A 19,276-nucleotide genomic window follows, 5' to 3' on the forward strand; every position below is an offset into this window, starting at 1 on the left:
GATAAGATACCCCAGATTCTATAAATGCAGGTAATACATAAGATGGAACAGGAAACAGCAATATCAGTTATCAGGGAGTATAAAAGGAAAGAGAGAGAGAGAGAGAGAGAGAGAGAGAGAGAGAGAGAGAGAGAGAGAGAGAGAGAGAGAGAGAGAGAGAGAGAGAGAGACGGGGGAGAGAGGGAAAAGCACAGTACTCCAAATATGCATAATGCAAATGACGTGCATGTCAAATGGCAAAACAAACTGGCAGTGACAGAACAATGGGATAGCCAGAGAGAGGGAAGCCTTGCTTGAGCTGTCGTTGGAGCCGCTTCTGTCCATTTTCATGGGAAGAAGCCATTTGAGTCTGTTCTGTTCAACTGAAACTTTACTTGCAGGAGATAACTGATATCACTGTGCAAATGTGACATAATTCAGATAAGTGGTGTGATGGCAGAAATAGCTTATTCATGACTACCAGTTACGAGAGCCTGGTTTGATACTGTTCCCAGCACACAGAATAAGTAGTACATGTGTCACACAAAGCTTCAGTAGACATATTCCTTTTTCACTGTTCAGGACAAATATATCGCTGTGAAAGGTTTAAAGATTTAACCTCTGCAAATGCAGCACATTTTGTGATAATGGAATTGAATGCACTATTATTGCACCATACAGGATACGGTGAAACTAAAAATCTCTCTTGGGGAGAAACCTGGTGCCTACACGTTTTTACATATGTAGGACAAAAAATACTCAGCAGCTCCTCATATTAAAACAGATCCATGTCTATTTTGCTAAACGATTCATCTTTTAAGTTTGTTTTTTAAGTAATAACAGCCAAACATTATCTAGTTCCAGCTGTGAGGGTTTTCTGCTTTTCTTTGTTTTACGTGATACAAAATGTAACAAGACTGAGTTTTGAACCGTTGGTCAGACAAAAAAAGTAATCTGAAGATGTCAGCTTGAATTTATAGGCATTTAATAGGGGTGTCAAGATTCTCTAAATCCACGAATCAATAAGACGTTTTTTGAATTTAGGGTCACGTTTAATGTAACTTTCGATTTAAACTTTGTTTCAGCATTGACAGATATGTGATTGTTAGTCTAGGGAGTCTTTGATTCGTAAAGATCAACAGATCGTCGGTTTTATGCCAACTGTCATTATTTTAAAATTGTTCTCTTACAAGAAGAAGAAGAAGAAGATTGGAATATCACACTAAAGCCATACGGTCAAAATAAAATAATGTATTTATATTGTGGGAATTGCTGATCCTACCTTTTTTTAATAGATTTTATTGATTTTTATTAAAAAAAAGAACATAACCAACATACAATTGAAGGCTCAGTTCGATCGATTTTTGATTTAGAAATGAAATCTTGACACATCTAGTAGTTGATATATTAAGTGATTAATTGATTAATCAGGAAAATAACTGATAGATTAATTGATAATTGAATCCCTTAAAAACAACCATAAAATTTCAACTCCCTAACACATGATCTCGCTGTTGCTTTTTGCATTACCTGCAACAAATATAAAACTTTATGTAGTTTTGATGAAGATATATTTGCTGTTTCTGCTGCTAAACACATACAGAATGCGAAACTGTGATTGGTACTACTGAGGTTATGAATTGGCGTTTTTTGAGTTTCATGGTTTCTGCAACTTGCTGTAGAATTGGCTAATTTTTCTGGTAACATTGCTAAATGTAAAGGCTGCCTGCTTCTCTGGCTTGATGCTGTGCTTATTATCTCTTCTGCAACCCCCCGCCTTCACACCTTTCTCCCGCCCAGTTTCCTCTCTCTCACTCTGCTTTTCACCCATCTTGCTATTGTTGAAATCAACATTAATAACACCTGCACATAATGGCTTCATTAAAGGACCCTGTCCTTATGTTCCAAGTGGCAAATGAAGGTAAACATTAACACTAGCCACCTAACATAGTGAGAACATGTTAGGTGTTTACAGTGGCACACAATGCTGAAATCAGATGAAGGTCTTAAAAGCTACTGAGTAGTTTCAGAACAACAATCTGGCAATGTAAGCTCCGATGAGAGAAAAATCCACTAGCATTAAACTCAATATGTCAATCACTTGTATTCCTCTGTTCAAACGGGTGCTTTACTTAATGCTAAACATGTGAAAATGACTTGCTGGAAGAGAATGGTGTTGTATTGACAGAGAGGGAGGCAAAGCAGCGGGCAGTCAGCCACTCTGTTCTGCTTCACTGCAACATGGGAGGGAGGCCAGCATGGACACACACACACACACGCACGCACATATACACACACACACACACAGATGTAAAAACACACACACACACACACACACACACTAACACAGGCAGGTACACACTTGCACAATTGCACACACACTGATACTCCCTCTCGCTCACTCTCTCTCTCTCTCTCTCTCTCTCTCACACACACACACACACACACACACGCACACACATAGACACAGTGCAGCAGGTGAGGTGCCAGCACATCACAGCGCTGCCATTTTTCAGTGTCTTGCTCAGGGAGAAGCGCTCTGACATTTTATGAAGCACTCTGCAGAAATCAGCAGCTTGTAATGGCGGCTGGACTGTCACTCCTTTCCAGTCTTCACACTCCCTCTATCTCCCTTCCTCACACTGCTTTTAAGATATTATCTTGCTTGATTAGCATAATCTAATCAATTTTACAAAATTGGCTTTTAATTACAAAGAACAGTCTCTTCTTTTTACTCTCTGATTTACACTAAAATCTTTTAAATGTATTTAGTTTTTGTTTTAGTTTTAAGGCAAACTGAGGCAAGAAGTAACACACTAGTGACAGCTTTCAAATACTACCCATCACACTCAAGTGACAGGATGACGAAGACATTACACTTTTATCTGAGATAGTAAAACAACGCATTAAGATGTGGAAAATTGAAAGCGGTTGTTTTCTCACATCTTTATTTGATCCTTGGAATCATGGCTGTGGATATTACTGTACATGTTTACTGTAAAGTCCTTATGATTAGGAACCCAGCTGTTACATATGTCCTCTGCATAAAAACCTGGATCTATAACCATGATTAACTCTGTGGTATGTTGCTGTGCCTGACAAGCTCTCTGTTGAGCAATGATTAACAGCTAGTGACTCTACAAACCGCTGCTAGCACATTAACACAATGTTTGGATTAGCCTGCCCCTCATTGAAGCCATTACTGCTGTAGCCAAACTAACAGTCATCTTCAGAAGCTGGACAGTCTGCAGCCTGTGGCCGGAGAATTTACAACAATGACAAAGCTTGGCAACCATGCTCTTAACTTTCCCCAAAGTTTCACTCAGGGCCAGTACATTTGAGAGTAACTCAGAATAGTATGCCCACAGGACAAAACAGTGATTCAACTTGAAAGATGTGGGAAGTGTCAAGGCCAAATCTCTCAGTGTAGGCTATGCTATAAACCTTAAACTAAGCCGATTTCATTAATATGACATTAGCATTTGTAATGAGAAAAGGGGAAAAAACCCTTGGGACATTTTTGTACTGTTACAAAAAGCACATAAACACATACATGCCCACGCACACATACGTGCACACACACGCACAAACATTCACACATATACATGCACAAACGGACACAAATATAAGCCGTAATATCAGGCACTAATTTACATCCAAATTACAAGAATCACAAGATGCAGCCAAAGCACAGAAGAGAGAAAATGCATATGCTTCAGTTTTATAATGAAATATCACGGCTTAGTCTCTGTAAACTAACTATGACAGTTAGTAAATCTGTTCAACCTTTACTGATTAACTGAGCTGGTAATTCCAGACAAAGAAAGCATGGCATTCACTCCCACTCTACCGCTCCAGACAGAAAGTAGGGGAGGAAGACGGTGTCAAGGGCGAATCTTCAACGATCTCATCACTTTATTTTAAACTTGCCAGCACACGTCTGTGGTACTCGCAGACTTGGAGCTTGTATGAAGTGTGACAACACTCTTTGTTTCTTCTTTGACAAAACATTAAGCTGACTTGTTCTGTCCCTTTTCAGGCAGCAGCTCTGGCAAGCATCTACATGTTGATTTGTCGGGTAAGTGACTGTAAGGTTTTCATTAAGTCAATATTGAGCTGCAAAGGTCCAAATTGACCGAAATAGCTTTAGGGCACCAATGACCCAGTGTGATGAGTTTAACTGTTGTTTGTGTAACTGAGTGAAGTCAAGACCTACTGACCTAAAGATAAAGCTGAAAGCTGGATTCTGAGATAACATCCAATAATAGTATTTAAGGAGGTGTTAAGATGATACATACGTCGACATCCACAGCATATTTTCTGCTGTCTTCCTATACTCATTTATGTGTGATTTCATGATTAAAGTTATCTTTATTAATTGTTATGGATGTTCCCAAGGATCAAAAGGATTGTAGTGTGGATGTCTTGAAGAAATACAGAAATAGTTTGGGGTTATTATGTTAGAAAAAAATGCAAACATATGACTATATGAACATCTAAATATTTTATCTTACGCTTTCTGTTTCTTCAGAAGATACATGAAGACACTCAATTTAAAACATGGAGTAGGGGTGAAAAACATGGCAGCCCTGACACTTGTTAGAAACAGCATTATTTCAGTAAAAGGACTACTGACAAAAATGAAAAAAAAAGAAAGAAAAGTGTGCATTACAACCACACCAGGTGAGGCTGAACAGTTTTATCAAAACCGCAATATGGACTAGTGACCTTTGCACAATATGTTAATGTCAAAGGCTAAATAAATGTAAAAAGGTAAGTACTGTGGTGCTGCAGAGATATATCAATCATATTCTTACAAGAAAAAATATTTTTGGTACAGATCCTCGCAAAAAAAATATGAATATTTTAAAAATAGTAATTTTTCAATTGAACATTAATATGAGAACATTGTTGAAAAAATGATCATTCCCTCCAATATCATGAGCCATATCACATTGCAATATCATAGCAATAATAATAGCAATTAGATATATTTTTATATTTGTTTTTATTAATGTTATTATCTTATTATATTTTTTCCAAATCATTCGGCCCTAATGTCAGGTGGGAGCTGTGATTAGCTGATGGTTATGATGACTAAATATACGGGGATCTGAAAAAGCAGCAAGGGTTCACTTCAACAATTTATAAATAGTATGAAAAAATTAATAAAACATCCAAGTCTGCATGCCATATAATAAGAGGCAACTCGCTGCTTGTATGCCTTCGGGTTTGGTTTGTATCCAAAGGATTTCTAAACTAGACTCATAATATTCTTGCTAAGCACTGAGATGCTAACTGACAGAGACACAAAGCCTTGTAATGATGTTTATCGCCCGCAATAATGACAGTGGTCTTTAATCACAGGATAAAAGCTGACTTGTCTGGATTAACACTGAACTTTTTAACAGGGGTGACGTGCAACAAAGGTGCCAGAATTAAACCGGAGACATTGTGGGTACTTGGCAGGCATCTTGGACCACAAGAGCATCAGGACACCCCGAATTCAACAGATCTAGATGCCTGTAACTGTGTTATTAAAACATGTTGATGAAAGATTTGTGTTTTCTGTTTTTATGACAGTGAAAGAAATGTGATGCAATTGTTATATAACTTGCCAAAACACTCACAGCTGGCAGGCATGTAACTAGAGCAAAGCCCTGTTTACTTGTTTCCAAATGTAATTAATTGAAGCAACATGCCAATGCATCAGGAGCAATACACAGACCACTATTAATCAGTTTAAACTATGAGCTCTGTTGTTCCATGCACTTGTTGAAATGTTAGCTTTTTGTAGTCTAAATGTAAATATGGACCCGTCTTTTTGTAACTATAAAATTTGAAGTACAAAAATAGCAAGAACTATAACTGTGTGGCACAAAAACAGGACCAAAAGAGTTTCTGACTTGGCTTAAAATTCAAGAATTCATTAAGCTGAGATTAAAATCAGAGTTGTACAACATGGTGGTCACCACAGTTTACCTCGAGGCATGCATAATGTTATTTTCACACAGTTTGTTCTCTTTCCTGCTGCTCTGTTGTGACATCGGATTCAAAATAGTTGTGAAAAAAAAGCTGCTCCCAATAGATTCAGTGAATTATGTTTGCAAAGTGAAAATGCCATTGTCCAATCCTTCCCCTGCCTACCGTTGCATCATTGTCAAATGACTAAATCAGGGCAGGATAAACCCACACAGAAGAATATACATCTGCTTGGATTTTCACAGTGAAGATAAATATACATTTTCAACTAAATATTTGACATGCATGAGAAAAGGTTTTTATTCTCTACAATTTAATCTGTGTATGATACTTTTTCCCTTACATGCAGAATTAAAAGATAATAAGTGAGCACTAGACTGTGAAACAGCTTCACTCTACCATTTTGCCAGTATCACCTTTCTGCTGCACATCCAGGACATTTTTCGCCCACCTGGGGGCAAATGTAGAAGACCCTTTTAAAAGTCCAGCTGTGCCTTTAAAAGAGTTTTGTCACACCCGCGATGGGGTGCTTTTAAATGCAGTGTAGAATATCCACAAAAAAGAGCTCCTTTTTTCCTTTGACATGGCCCTATTTCCTGTGTCACCACACTGCCTTTGTGTGATTTTAAATAAAAAGTCAAAATATTTGAGCCTCCATTGTTGAAACAATGTGGTAATGTCAAGACCAGCCTTGACATTAGTGCACTGCAATCACACTCCCACAGATTGATACACACGTGACGATAAATACACACACACAGACACAGAGAGTTTTAGACTGAGCGTCATCGTTGTGTCACACTATCTTTTCATTTGACATTAAATTCACTGGCCCATCCTCTGGATCCTATCACTTCCTTATATTTAAACCAATCACAAAGCTCCCTTGTGTTACCTGATATTATTTAAGGTGGAGCTTAGGAGGGAAAAGAATAACAGCTTTGGCTCCACGTGAATGTATGCTTGTGTTTGGTGTGTTTGTATCTCCGCCTATGTCACAACGAGCAGATTCCTTGTGTGGTGGTGAGGCTGAAACCGAAGCTGCCTGGGCCTGTTGTTGATAGCCGTGTCTCACCCACTCACTGCCCCAGAGGGAGTTAGGACCAAGACCACTGCTCAGGGTCTGTCTGTTCACACACATGAAACACGGGCTTGGATTACACAGGGCTCAAATATGACTCATCCCAAGGAGGGGGTGGAGGAAGGCCCTCTCTGTTGTTTCGCACAAATACACACAAATACACACAAATACACACACATAGACACACTCTGCCCGCAATCATAGCTACATCACAGGCTACGAGAGAGGACCTTGTGGTTCCGCACACCTGCCAAAGACAGATGTTAAGAATAAATCAGAGAGGAGCTCCGAGTGAGGAGAAGCTCCACACTGCCGTAACTCCACTAACTCACTACACAGTACACTAACTGGAGAGCAAACAGCTGCACATGACAACAAACACCAGTGATGAAAGTAACAATAGTATGCATGCACCTGACATGCATACAGAGAGAGAGGCTACAGTGAGGTGGGAGAGGGAGTGTTTTCTAGTTTCCGTCTCACAGGCTCCACTTGTATTTTTTGTGTTTTTGAGCTAGGTTGCTGTGTAACCAGCTCCCATCCTCTGGAGCTGAGGGGCTTTAAGTGCAATTGTTCTGGAAGGAGCTGAAATCCTCCAACGACAGACAAACAAGTCACAACAAGGCTGAAAGCAGTGTGGGCGGTTTGGAAAGGAAGCTCTTTTTTTCCGCTGCTGACTAGGTGAATTTCGTGATTTCTCCATTTAAATATAGCACCACTGGGTTAAGAAGAATCAACATGCTCAGAAAGCCTACTCTTAAAGAGGATGTGCTGCACAATTATATACAAGAAAAATCAATTTTATGGAACTGTGACCTCTAAAAGCATAATGCAAACACCAACACAACATCATCCTACATCCTGTCAGTCAGTGTGGCACACTTCCTGGATCCAGAAACCGTGTGTCAAAAAAAAGAAAGATCAGATGCATCCACAGAAGAGCATAGCTTTTGTCTATGCTGGCAGCCATATCTATGGGTATCTTTTGTCACTTGTTTTTTTGTTTTTTTTAGCCTGTGTCGTCTAACAGGCTGGGAGAGGCCCACAGTGGTCTGTGTGTGTATGTGTATGCATGGTATGCATGTGTGGCATGTGTATGTGTTTATGTATTTGTGTGGGTACCAGACAGACACCCTTCACGCTGTGTGGCCCAGAAACAGGATAAAACAGTGAGTTAACCAGCAGCGCACTGACATTATCTTTTCTTTGCTGTCCTGGAATGCCAGCCTGCTGTGAAACTCTGAATATGTGACGTCCTGTCACACCACATAATGTTTCTATGTGTGTACATGTGCCAACTCAGGAAATGAAGGAGTGAGTGTGGGTGTTTTGCTTTGTCTTTCCGCATTAGAGGCACAAGGCCGAGTGTGAATGTTTGGGTCTTAATACTCCATATATCTTCAAATTAAAAAGACGATGAGGCTCACAAGGACTATACAATTATGTTGTTGGAAAAGTCGGAATCCAAAAACGAATCAAAATAGCGGCAAACAAATAGCTTTGAATTTAAACTCAAACGTGACGAATGTGTTGAGAATGAGCATCAGTGGATTTTTAAAAATGTTTTTATCTTTGATTCAAGAAAGTTTGCTCCTGTCCATGCTTACAATCACTGGGCAACATAAACCCAACCCTGGCCCTTGTGATGCCGATGAGTCTAACATCCATGACTCAAGGGGTCAGACAGCCCATCCAGGCTGAGCATTAGGGGTTAAGGGGATGAAACCAAGTGTGAAATGTGAGACGACAAGCCAACATGGTTTCTCAGGCAACAAATAGAAAGGCGACAAACATATCTCTATGACTGCGAGGAACGTGAGGTATGTTAGGAAGAAAGACTGTCACGTCATCCATGATTCATAGGAGAGCAAGATGGAAAAGTTATTAGAGTGGCTTTCTGAACCGGCTGAGTTTAGACATGTTAATCAGTAATAGCCGGTTGTACTTCAGACAAGAGGAGTGTGAGTGCATTGGTATGTGTGTGTCTGTGTGTGTGTGTGTGTGTGTGTGTGTGTGTGTGTGTGTGTGTGTGTGTGTGTGTGTGTGTGTGTGTGTGTGTGTGTGTGTGTGTGTGTGTGTGTGTGTGTGTTTGTCAGTCTGTCTGTCTGTCTGTCTGTCTGTCTGTCTCTGTCAAGACCACCACCACTTGGGCTTTAGCTGGTTGAAGCAAAAGAAAGCTCCAGACCAAAAGATAATCCATCTGGACTGTTTCCTTACAAAAATATGGAAAAATGCAGAAGCTTTTTTTCTTTTTCCGCCCACAATATCTATTAATATCTCGCACAGAACATTTGCTCATGTCCCACTAAGGACTGGAATTCCTGCCGAAACACAGTCATCTTTGAGGATTAGAAAGGAGGAGGTCAGGCATTTTAAACGCACTCATCACATGTATTCTGTGTGAGCAAAGATGTGCATATAGTCACATGAAACACATAGACTAATGGGTATGCACTCAACATATTCTCTCTCTCTCTATCTCTCTCTCTCACACACACGCGCACACGCACACGCACACACACACACACACACACACACACACACACACACTCATAGAATTGGGTAAATTGAAGTGACGTAATCTGAACCCTGAGACACGGCATGACTTAGTCCGCTCAAGTCATTTAAACAAAGATAGCCTTTTTTTGCTGCTTTGAAAAGAATTCACTCTAATATCAACAAGGACTCCTAAATAATCGCTCCAACTACCTGACAGGAATTGTTCACAGCAGCGCCAGGAACCTGTGTTAAAATGACAGCGCTATAAATTGTTTTAATTATAGCCGACACAGATAACAGCCTGTGGAAACATCAACCTTTTCTTCAAGCCCTCTGCAAGATCCAAACATACAGTATTCCCTGGAAAACGCGGTTTGTTCTATGTGTGTATGAGGTTGAATGTGTGTGCGTGCGCGTGTGAATACAATATTCATTTTGCTGCAGGAGGACAATCTATGCATAACAATGAGAGGCGCTAATGAAATCAGCCATCAACCTGCGATACATACATATTAAAGCAGGACCTCAGAGTGTCATTCGCTTAGTGCATCATTTGTTCCCACTCGTTTTTTTCTCTCTGCCACCTGACCTTTAGAGTATGTACCCCCCCTCACTTCTCCACTCTAAAAATAGGACATGTACCTGCAGTAATGTGGCATTATGCATTACATGCGGGTGTTTGTGTGTATGCAGCATTATGTGGACATGACAATACATTTCAGTAATTCGTACGGATTGATTTGTGCACTAAGAGGAGGAAACATACTATCTTTTAGGATTTGAAGTTTGATTGTCCAAAGTTAAGAAGTCTAACAACCACCCTTTAACAGATGACGTTCAGCATCACAAATGGTAACCACTGTCAGAGCTGTACCTTCAGCATAATGTCATATCATCCCAGCTGCCAGGCAGAGATGCTCCTCCCTTCCCTCTAAGCATGCTCCTCCACTCTGGTCTCTCTGTCTCTCCCTCTCTCTCCCTAACCCCCACCCCCACGCTGGCAGGGAAATGGATCCCTCCACCTGACAGTGGCCATTTTGAGCCTTCTCTCCTCTGCTCTCTACTCCAGCTTCCTGGTAAACAATGGGAGAGGGATAATTGATCAAACAGCCAGGGAACCCTCCGAGCAGGGGAAGGTCACCGCCCGCCAGCCCAGCTCACTAAGGAGAGGAGGGGGATGTGTGTGTGTGTGTGTGTGTGTGGGGGGGGGGGGGCTGCTCAGCACATACACATTCAATACGTGTATGTGCATTTGTCTTTATGTGAATATATGAGCATGTTGCATATCTATGCAAGTGTATCTGACCAACTGTGCAAAAGAAAAGACACAAAAAGTGCTGTGTGTGTGTGTGTGTGTGTGTGTGTGTGTGTGTGTGTGTGTGTGTGTGTGTGTGTGTGTGGGAGGGGGGGGGGGGGGGGGGGGAGTCTCTCTGACGCTCTTGAGCTGCCATTTTTCTTCCCTGACAAAGACTCCATCTGCCACAGAGCCATTTGCTGCCTCCCGAGTCGGCAGAGCATTCTGCACGCCGTGTTCACCTTGATGTCACCTCTACACAGCTTACGCCTTGCTGACGCTTGTACACACACACACACACACACACACACACACTCAAACAACACACTCCTTTTCCTTTCGTATGCGTACAGACGTATATGCTCATTGTCTCCCACTCACAAACACACACTTTCAGTTTCTGTCATACATACTATTTTTTGCACACTCTCTCACTCTCTCACTCTCTCTCTCACACACACACACACACACACATTAAGTGTGTGTGTGTGTCTAGGCTGCGGCCCTCCCTCTCCTCTGCATGCCTGATATCACTGTGCAACCATCAGCGCTGTGCATTGTGGGAGTGTCTGTTGGGGCAGAGAGACGCGACAGGGGCTGAGGGATTCACACGCCTCTGAAAGACAGCCAGAGGGAGAGAGAGGGAGCGAGGCAGGAGGGGAGGGAGGCAGGGAAAGAGAGAGAGATACGGAGGGGGCCGGTAACTGGAAATGAGAGATGGCATTTTAAAGAGGAAGCTGAATTTCACCTGCAATTACCGTAGCTCCGGGGCACATGGCTCGGTTAAGAGACATTTCATTCCAAAGCCACCGCGTATAGCTGCCGCACTGAGCCCTGAGAGGCGCATAAAGAAGGAGGGAGAGAGAAAATAGAGCGATGGAAAACTCTCCTCTGCCCAAGATGGCCCTCAGCAGATGCAGTGATGAAAGAGAGGAGGCAGCCAGGGATGTAACTGGTAAATGAAACCCAGGAAAAAAAAGCTGGAGAGGAGAGGAAAGGAAACAAGGACAGATGAAGAGACTGAGGGAAGAAAAATTGTATCACATTCAGTAGGCCCCAATTCGGCCATCTGCACACCAGACCAGACAGCTGAACTGGGCCTCAGAGCACACAAACACATGTACACGCACACACACTAAACAAAGAGCAAATCAAATCCAATAAACACAGATACTCACACTTACAGTTAACTACAGGGAAAGCTGCATGCATTTAATGATTAATATCATCCTTAGTATTCGTTCTTCTCTTTCAATGAAACCTTGCTTCTCTCTTCCCCTCTTTCTCTCTCTCAGAACTCCAAATGTAGCAGTAATGGTTTCCCTGAGGCTCAATGTCCTGGCTAGTTTTGCCAGGCACACTGCTGCGTTTCATAGGAGAAGTGCGACTGCACAAATACAGTAATGAGCCCTTGCTGGAGCTGGGGGCCTCCTGGCACTGCTAATGGCTCCTCTGGACTGCAGCTGTATCCAGGTTACAACCTGGCCTGGCAGAGAGGCCCTAGGACGCACAGGCCCAGTATGAACAAACCATTCCCAGCCACAGGCACACATTGTAGTCAGAAAACTAGATCCATAGTGGACTATGTGTTCGGTGTGTGGGTGTTTGAAGTATAGGGGAGGAGGAAAGAAGATCTGGGGAACCGGTTAGGGGGGCAGGAAGCTGTGGAGGATGTCAAGAGACAAGGGCCATGGAAGAAACAGAAACCAAGAATTAAGACAGTTGAAGAGATGTGGTTTGGCCATAAACGCAGCAGATAGACCCAATAAACCTGGAGGCTCATAGGGCAACAGCTGGCGTCGGGTGAGAGAGAGAGAGAGAGAGAGAGAGAGAGAGAGAGAGAGAGAGAGAGAGAGAGAGAGAGAGAGAGAAAGAGAGAGAGAGAGAGAGAGAGAGAGAGAGAGAGAGAGAGACTGAGAGTGAGAGAGTGTGTGTGTGGTCTAATAGTCATTATAACAAATTTGGTTAGGCTTTAAAAACTTAAGCAATATGCACCTATTGAGTAAACAACAGTAAAACCAGCAAGGACAACGGAGTGTAAAACAACATTGCTTCATAGCAGATTCTAAACTTTAAACCCAATAAACCATGCGACAGATTCATTATTACAAACTTCTATTGTGTGAACACACAACTTCATTTAGTCAGAATCAAAAGCAAAAAATGTCATGCTACATGCAAATGCTCTAAAAAAAAAAACATCAAGTCATCAACAATTTTGAATCCACTGAATGGTCCAGCAATGAAACTTTTTTTTATCATGAGTGAGTTATCATGATGTGATTGGTAGGTTGGCTTGACCATCTCTTGTTTTCAAACCTAACAGCAAAATAGGCATTAGGGCTGAGTCCAAGGAGCTCAAATTGCAATCCCATTTGTGTGAAGCTAAAAGGTTTGTGATGTATGGGGTCTAAAGGTCTACTCCTAATGTTACATAAATGACCGGCATCCAATTATGTTATATTATGACACCCAAAACTCAGCATAGTGTGTCCACATCTCCCCTCTACTACAACAAACACATTAATACACACACACACACACACATCCACACACGCAGCCCCACATCCATTGTTGCCCTCTCTGGGAAAGCTCACAGCTTGGGTTCTTTAGCCCCTGTTTTGTCTGGCCCTCCATTCAAAATGGCCCCCTCATGACCACGCACATTATCGTCCAGGCAGGCAGCCCCCGAGTGGACTGAGGCTCCCTGGGTGCGAGCAGTGATTCATGGCACAAGGGTCTGTAAAAGAGCAGCCTCGCCCCACTCTGCAACCCTTCATGGGGAAAAGGATAGCAGAGGTTATTTGGCAATGGGGGTGAATGAAAAGTCTGGCTAGAGGACTGGACCCTGTTGAGACCATGCGGACCAAGGGAGGCAGAAAGGATATGGTCAGTGTTTGAGTGTGTGTGTGTGTGTGTGTGTGTGTGTGTGTGTGTGTGTGTGTCTGTGTGTGTGTGTTTGTGTGTGTGTGTGTGTGTGTCTGTCTGTCTGTCTGTCTGTCTGTGTGTGTGTGTGTGTGTGTTTGTGTGTGTGTGTGTGTGTGGTGTGTGTGTGTGTGTGTGTGTGTGTGTGCGTGCGTGTGTGCAGAGAGAGCAGGAGCAAGAGTGAAAGAGACAGAAAGAAAGAAAAGACATGAATGGGTAAGCCCAAACTAATGCAGTGAGTGTTTCAGTTGAATCTACACTGCTCCCTATCCCGAGGACAATCTCGCAGCAGCTTTTTAACAATCTTAGCTCCGAGGCAAGTGCAAAGTACTAAATGTTTAGGCGTTATCTTGAACAATTCCCCAATCTAACAGAGCACCAGTTTAAAGGGCACTGGGAAAAAGACACTGTGAGAAACAAAGAGGGCTCATGAATAAGAGGTGAAAAATGATAGTAGTTGCTGGGATTGATGAAACCCTATTCAGGTCTTGTGACAGGCAGTGAGACACAAATTCTTTCCCCTCAGGCTAGAAGGCGTAATTTCCCCTTCCACTGTCAAAAGAGCCGTGTTAAAAATGATCTGTCGCTCAATGACTGATTGCCTCGAAGTAATTTGTAATGTACAACATGTATGCACAAATCTATCTATCTATCTATCTATCTATCTATCTATCTATCTATCTATCTATCTATCTATCTATCTGTATCTGTGTGTCTGTCTGTCTATCCTTGCAGATCAAGACACTCAGAATAGAAACACTGGCATGCTGCTCCGTTGTAACACACGGTGGGATGCGGATGGAAATGCTGGCCCCACAGGACACACACGTACACACATACACACACACAAACACACACACACACACACACACACACATAAAGAGCCGACTGCTGTGGGGCTGACGCAAGACTATCTCTGTCTCACGTGTCTCTCCCCTACGGCCGCCCGCTGCTCCTGACCTTCGAGATGTTTTTCTCTCTCCTTCTCCCTCTCCCTTTATTCCTCTCTATTTCACACTCACACAAAACACACACACCCTCACTCACTCACTGACTCCCTCTCTCTCTCTCTCACACACACACACACACACACACACACACACACACACACACACACACACACACACACACACACACACACACACACACACACACACACACACACACACACACACACACACACACACACACACACACACACACACACACACACACACACACACACACTCCTCCCTTTTCTGCACACCTCCCAGCCACTCAGTATATTTTGTCATTAAAAGGCATTGCATTTCAAGCTTGGATCAAGAAGATGGGGCTGCGTAAGCATTGCTGCTCCTTCATGCAGCACCTTGGCTTACAGATAGTCCACATGCATTACAGCACTCTACCCCCTAAATGCATGCACACAAACACACATGTGAACACATGCACAACCTTCCTGAAACCAGAGAATCAGCCCGGTTGTGGATGGCTGCTTCATGTGGGTACTGTGTAGCTCAGTTGTGTAATGCTTAGCTGATGTTGCCGAATACCTTAAGACATGCTCTACAAAACAAGAACGCTAAACAGTATCAACTCGCAGCAGAGAAGGCATCCTGGTTAGTCATTCTTATACTCATATATTTATTAGTCCATTCTGGAGACCAAGGGTTTGGGCCTTCACACTGACAAATATACTCACATAAAGTTCAATGGGTTTATAATACATGCAATTATAGCTCATATTCTCTGTCTCTCTTTCATTTTCTCTCACTATTTGCATATTCCTTTGGGTATTTGAGTTGAGCAGCTCTTTCCTTTTCCCTTCTCTTGTCTTCCAAGCAACAAATGTCAGCTAATTACACCATAGCTGTTTGGATGAGCTCCATCTTTCCCATGTGCTCTGCTGTGCTTGTTCTCTGGGGCTGCAGGAGAAGTCAGGCAGCCAAGACACCAGTTAGGAACAGCCAGTGGTGGGGGTTGTATCTATAAGCCACCCCCCCTAGAAATTGATTCCCCAAGAGAGTACTCATCAATACTTATCACAAATGATACAACCAGCTCGCACCAACCTGCGGGGGATATAATGTATCATTCGCTGCCAGAGATGAAGCAGTAACAGTAAGATAGAATCAGGTCGTGTAACATACAAGGCTAAAGAGCCAGTCACAGGTGAAACAAGTATTTCCTTGAGCTCCACATTCAGTTAAAAAAAACATTTTTATAAAAGATCTCATTTGATCTCGTGACACACTCGCAGGCACAAGGCCATCAAGTCAGGCAGGAGAGAAAAGTGCAAGTCACTGTCTGTGTGCGAAACAACAAACTGCCACCTTGGTGTGTGTGTGAAGTGAAGCCTTGAGGACGCAGCCGCACCCCTGAGTACTGCTTGCTCTCCCACAGAGATACAGAGAGTGAGAAAAACAGAGAGAAAATGAAAGAAAGAAAGAAAGAAAGAAAGAAAGAAAAGCTGCACATCGCTATACACATAAACAACTAAACACAATTTAAGATCCTAACCCAGAAGCACTGTAGGGCACAGTTAACAGCCATTTACATTCAGCGTTGGCTCTGAACAGATAGCAAAGTCAAAAGATGTTTATTAAGCGCGTACGTTTCAGACAAATATTCTGATTAGAATGGGAGAAATCTAATTAATTGCTTGATTCACTGAATGAACCCCGAATTTGTAATGTAATCATAACAACTGCTTTTCAAGGGGCTCTTGTTAAATTTAATTGGGGGAGAAAAAAAACATCCTCTTTCACTGAATGAATGAAAATCAAATTAGGCCTGAAACTGGAGGAGTCTGCAAGTTTGTTCTGGCGTGCCATGAAGAAACTGTAAAAGCAGAAGTGTGTGACAGTATATATATTTGAAAAAGTCACGCATCAACTATTTTGTTACACGATAAATATATATACATGGGGCACAGAGGGGGGAAAAATAAGACATGAGTATATTGTGTACTCACTGTTAGAGATGTCTTCAGCTCTTTGACATAACTGCTGTAACACCTGGAGAGAAAAGAGAAACAAAAGATCGCTGTGGTTCAGGTTTAAAAATACATTCTGACTCAAAGGAATAAAACGTGTTTCCAGCATGCTTCCATTTATATGATAATACAATTGTTAGATTATGCAGTTTTGTGATAATGCTAAAAGTTTTTCCTTTTGAGAGCCTGAAGGGGATAAAACCCCTTAAAACTACCTGGATATCAAAGTTACAGTTACACCGCTTACTATTTGTGGTTTTCAGACACATCAAACATAAAGTACAGTGACGTCTGAAGCACAGCTGGGGTAGCACAATGCACGCAAACACATAGAAAGATATACACACACACACACAAAAAAGTCTCTTTCTCCCGGAGCCCTTTCTTGCAAAACCTGTTTGTTAGAAATGGATCCAGACACTGGAGCTTTGAGTGTGAGGATATTTTCCCCAAACACAAGACAGTTCTTGCAGAGAACCAAGCCTTACCAACGTTCTCACGCCCATCTCTCATGCATTGTCTCTAAGGCCCTCCTGTGCTCTTACAGCCTGAGCAGCTCCCAATAACACCAACACCACACTGCTAAGTATAGTATACAACAAGAAGCAAACACACACAGATTTTACAACTTGTATTTATGCTAATATACACTTATTCTTTACTGTGAATGATATTTGACTGATTCAAAACTGTGAAGAAGGGTTTTGTGCTACAATGTCAGTTATAACTTGTGTCAGCATGATTCGATGGTATCAAAAAAACAGGACACTATTCATACACACGCACACAGATAGGGAAGCAAGCTCTGATAGACATTTCCGAACGCACAGACAAACCAACACACCAACAGTGTTATATCGTGAGTGTGTGTGGGTAGCTATCTAACAAGGTTTTGTTGACAGTAAATACACCCATCTGGTCAAGAGCAACAGCATCAAGTCTGCTGGACACTTCAGCAGCACGAATGTGGTCAACTATTACAAATCTAGGCCTATATTCCTACTTTTGAATTCAGTGCCCCCAATCTTGCACACAGTTCCAAGCAATCTGGACCGATGAAAGGACTCTGAAGCAAACACACACAGATTTTACAACTTGTATTTATGCTAATATACACGTATTCTTTACTATGAATAACATTTGACTGATTCAAAACTGTGAAGAAGGGTTTTGTGTTACAATGTCAGTTATAACTTGTGTCAGCATGATTTCGATGGTATCAAAAAAACAGGACACTTCTCATACTGTCGATCAAGACAGATGTCCGTCCTCCATAGAGCTGGGTCTGTCTGACGTTCCTGCCTGTAATAGGGAAGGTTTTCGTTGCCACCATACTCTACAGGGGAATTGTTGGGTCTATGTAAATCATAAATAAGTCATAGAGTGTGGTCTATACCTAGTCTGTTAAGTGTCCTGAGATAACTTTTGTTATGATTTGGCACTATAAATAAAATTGAATTGAATTGAATTGAGTTAAAACACTGCAGGCCACTGATTGTTCTGATTGGAGAGAACCATCACTAGCACGACACAGGGCATCCTGCACAAACCTGACATTATTAAATGGCCAAGCTACCATCAATAGCGGCCTTTTTTTATTCACTAGACCCAGAGTTTTAAAAAAGGCAACTCGCAAAACTGCTGCATACAAAACACCATGCACTACACCGTACACTTGACAAAGTGCAAACATCTGCCTTATTTTTTTGATTGTGTCAGCTGAAGGTTGACAGGAAATGAGGATGAGAAAGGAGATGACATATACCAAAGGGCTGCAAGTTGGAGTCAAAACCCAAACTGCTGTTGAGAGGTCTTAGCCTCTGTGTATGGGGCGCCCGCTCTACCAGGTGAGCTACTGGGTGCCCCAAAGTGCAGACATTGTTGCCAATGAAAGGATCCAGCAAGTGTTGTGTTGGAGGTGATGAAGTTGCAGCGATTAGCTGAGAATCCCACCTACACTAAGGAGGCACTATCCGCAGTGGAAAACGATATAAAGAAATGCAGTGGTACCAAAAGTGAATTAACTGAGTCAAGCTGAGCCGAACCATGTAGTGTAAATGAGCCTAAGTGATTTTGTCTTTCTAGATGCCCTCCAGTCATGTCAAAGTCTGTGGCTCATAATGCAATGCACATCTGTCATTACAGCTGCATTCATCACCGAACAGAAATCACCTAGACTGGCGGTGATAATAACCGCACTAATCGAACTGCAATGGTTCCCATCATTATCTACACTCTTGCACAGACAAACTGATAAACACACAAGCATGCATGGACAATCCACAGACACACAAATACTTTGATAACTCATCGCGGTGATAATGATAACAGAGAGCCAGGTAGGCTGAATTCATCTTCAGCTTTTTCATAAAAGCCTATTAGTGGATGATTAAAGGATCTCTGCTCATAGGGCTTCAGCACAGAAAATGATTTGCCAGCCACGAGGCAGGTGAATTACACTGGATAAGAAAGCCAGTGCTGTCTGCCATCATTTGCCTGACTGAGAATCAGGCTGTTAGTCTATTAACCTCATTTTACTGTA

General features: G+C 42.2%; 1 protein-coding gene across 9 annotated transcripts in view; it reads right to left on the bottom strand.

Moving 5' to 3' along the window:
- The window catches only part of baz2ba (bromodomain adjacent to zinc finger domain, 2Ba), a 67,690-nt gene that overhangs the window by 37,758 nt on the left and 10,656 nt on the right, over nt 1-19,276 (bottom strand). For all 9 annotated transcript variants that reach the window (XM_083911083.1, XM_083911089.1, XM_083911086.1 and 6 more), the window contains exon 2: nt 16,714-16,756. Coding sequence is in view for 8 of the 9 variants with exons in the window: in XM_083911089.1 (XP_083767215.1) it covers nt 16,714-16,756 (43 nt within the window). In the remaining variant the exon portion in view is untranslated. The remainder of the gene's footprint in view (nt 1-16,713; nt 16,757-19,276) is intronic.

Source organism: Echiichthys vipera (genome assembly GCF_963691815.1).
Source record: "Echiichthys vipera genome assembly, chromosome: 1".
Taxonomy (NCBI): Eukaryota; Metazoa; Chordata; class Actinopteri; order Perciformes; family Trachinidae; genus Echiichthys; species Echiichthys vipera.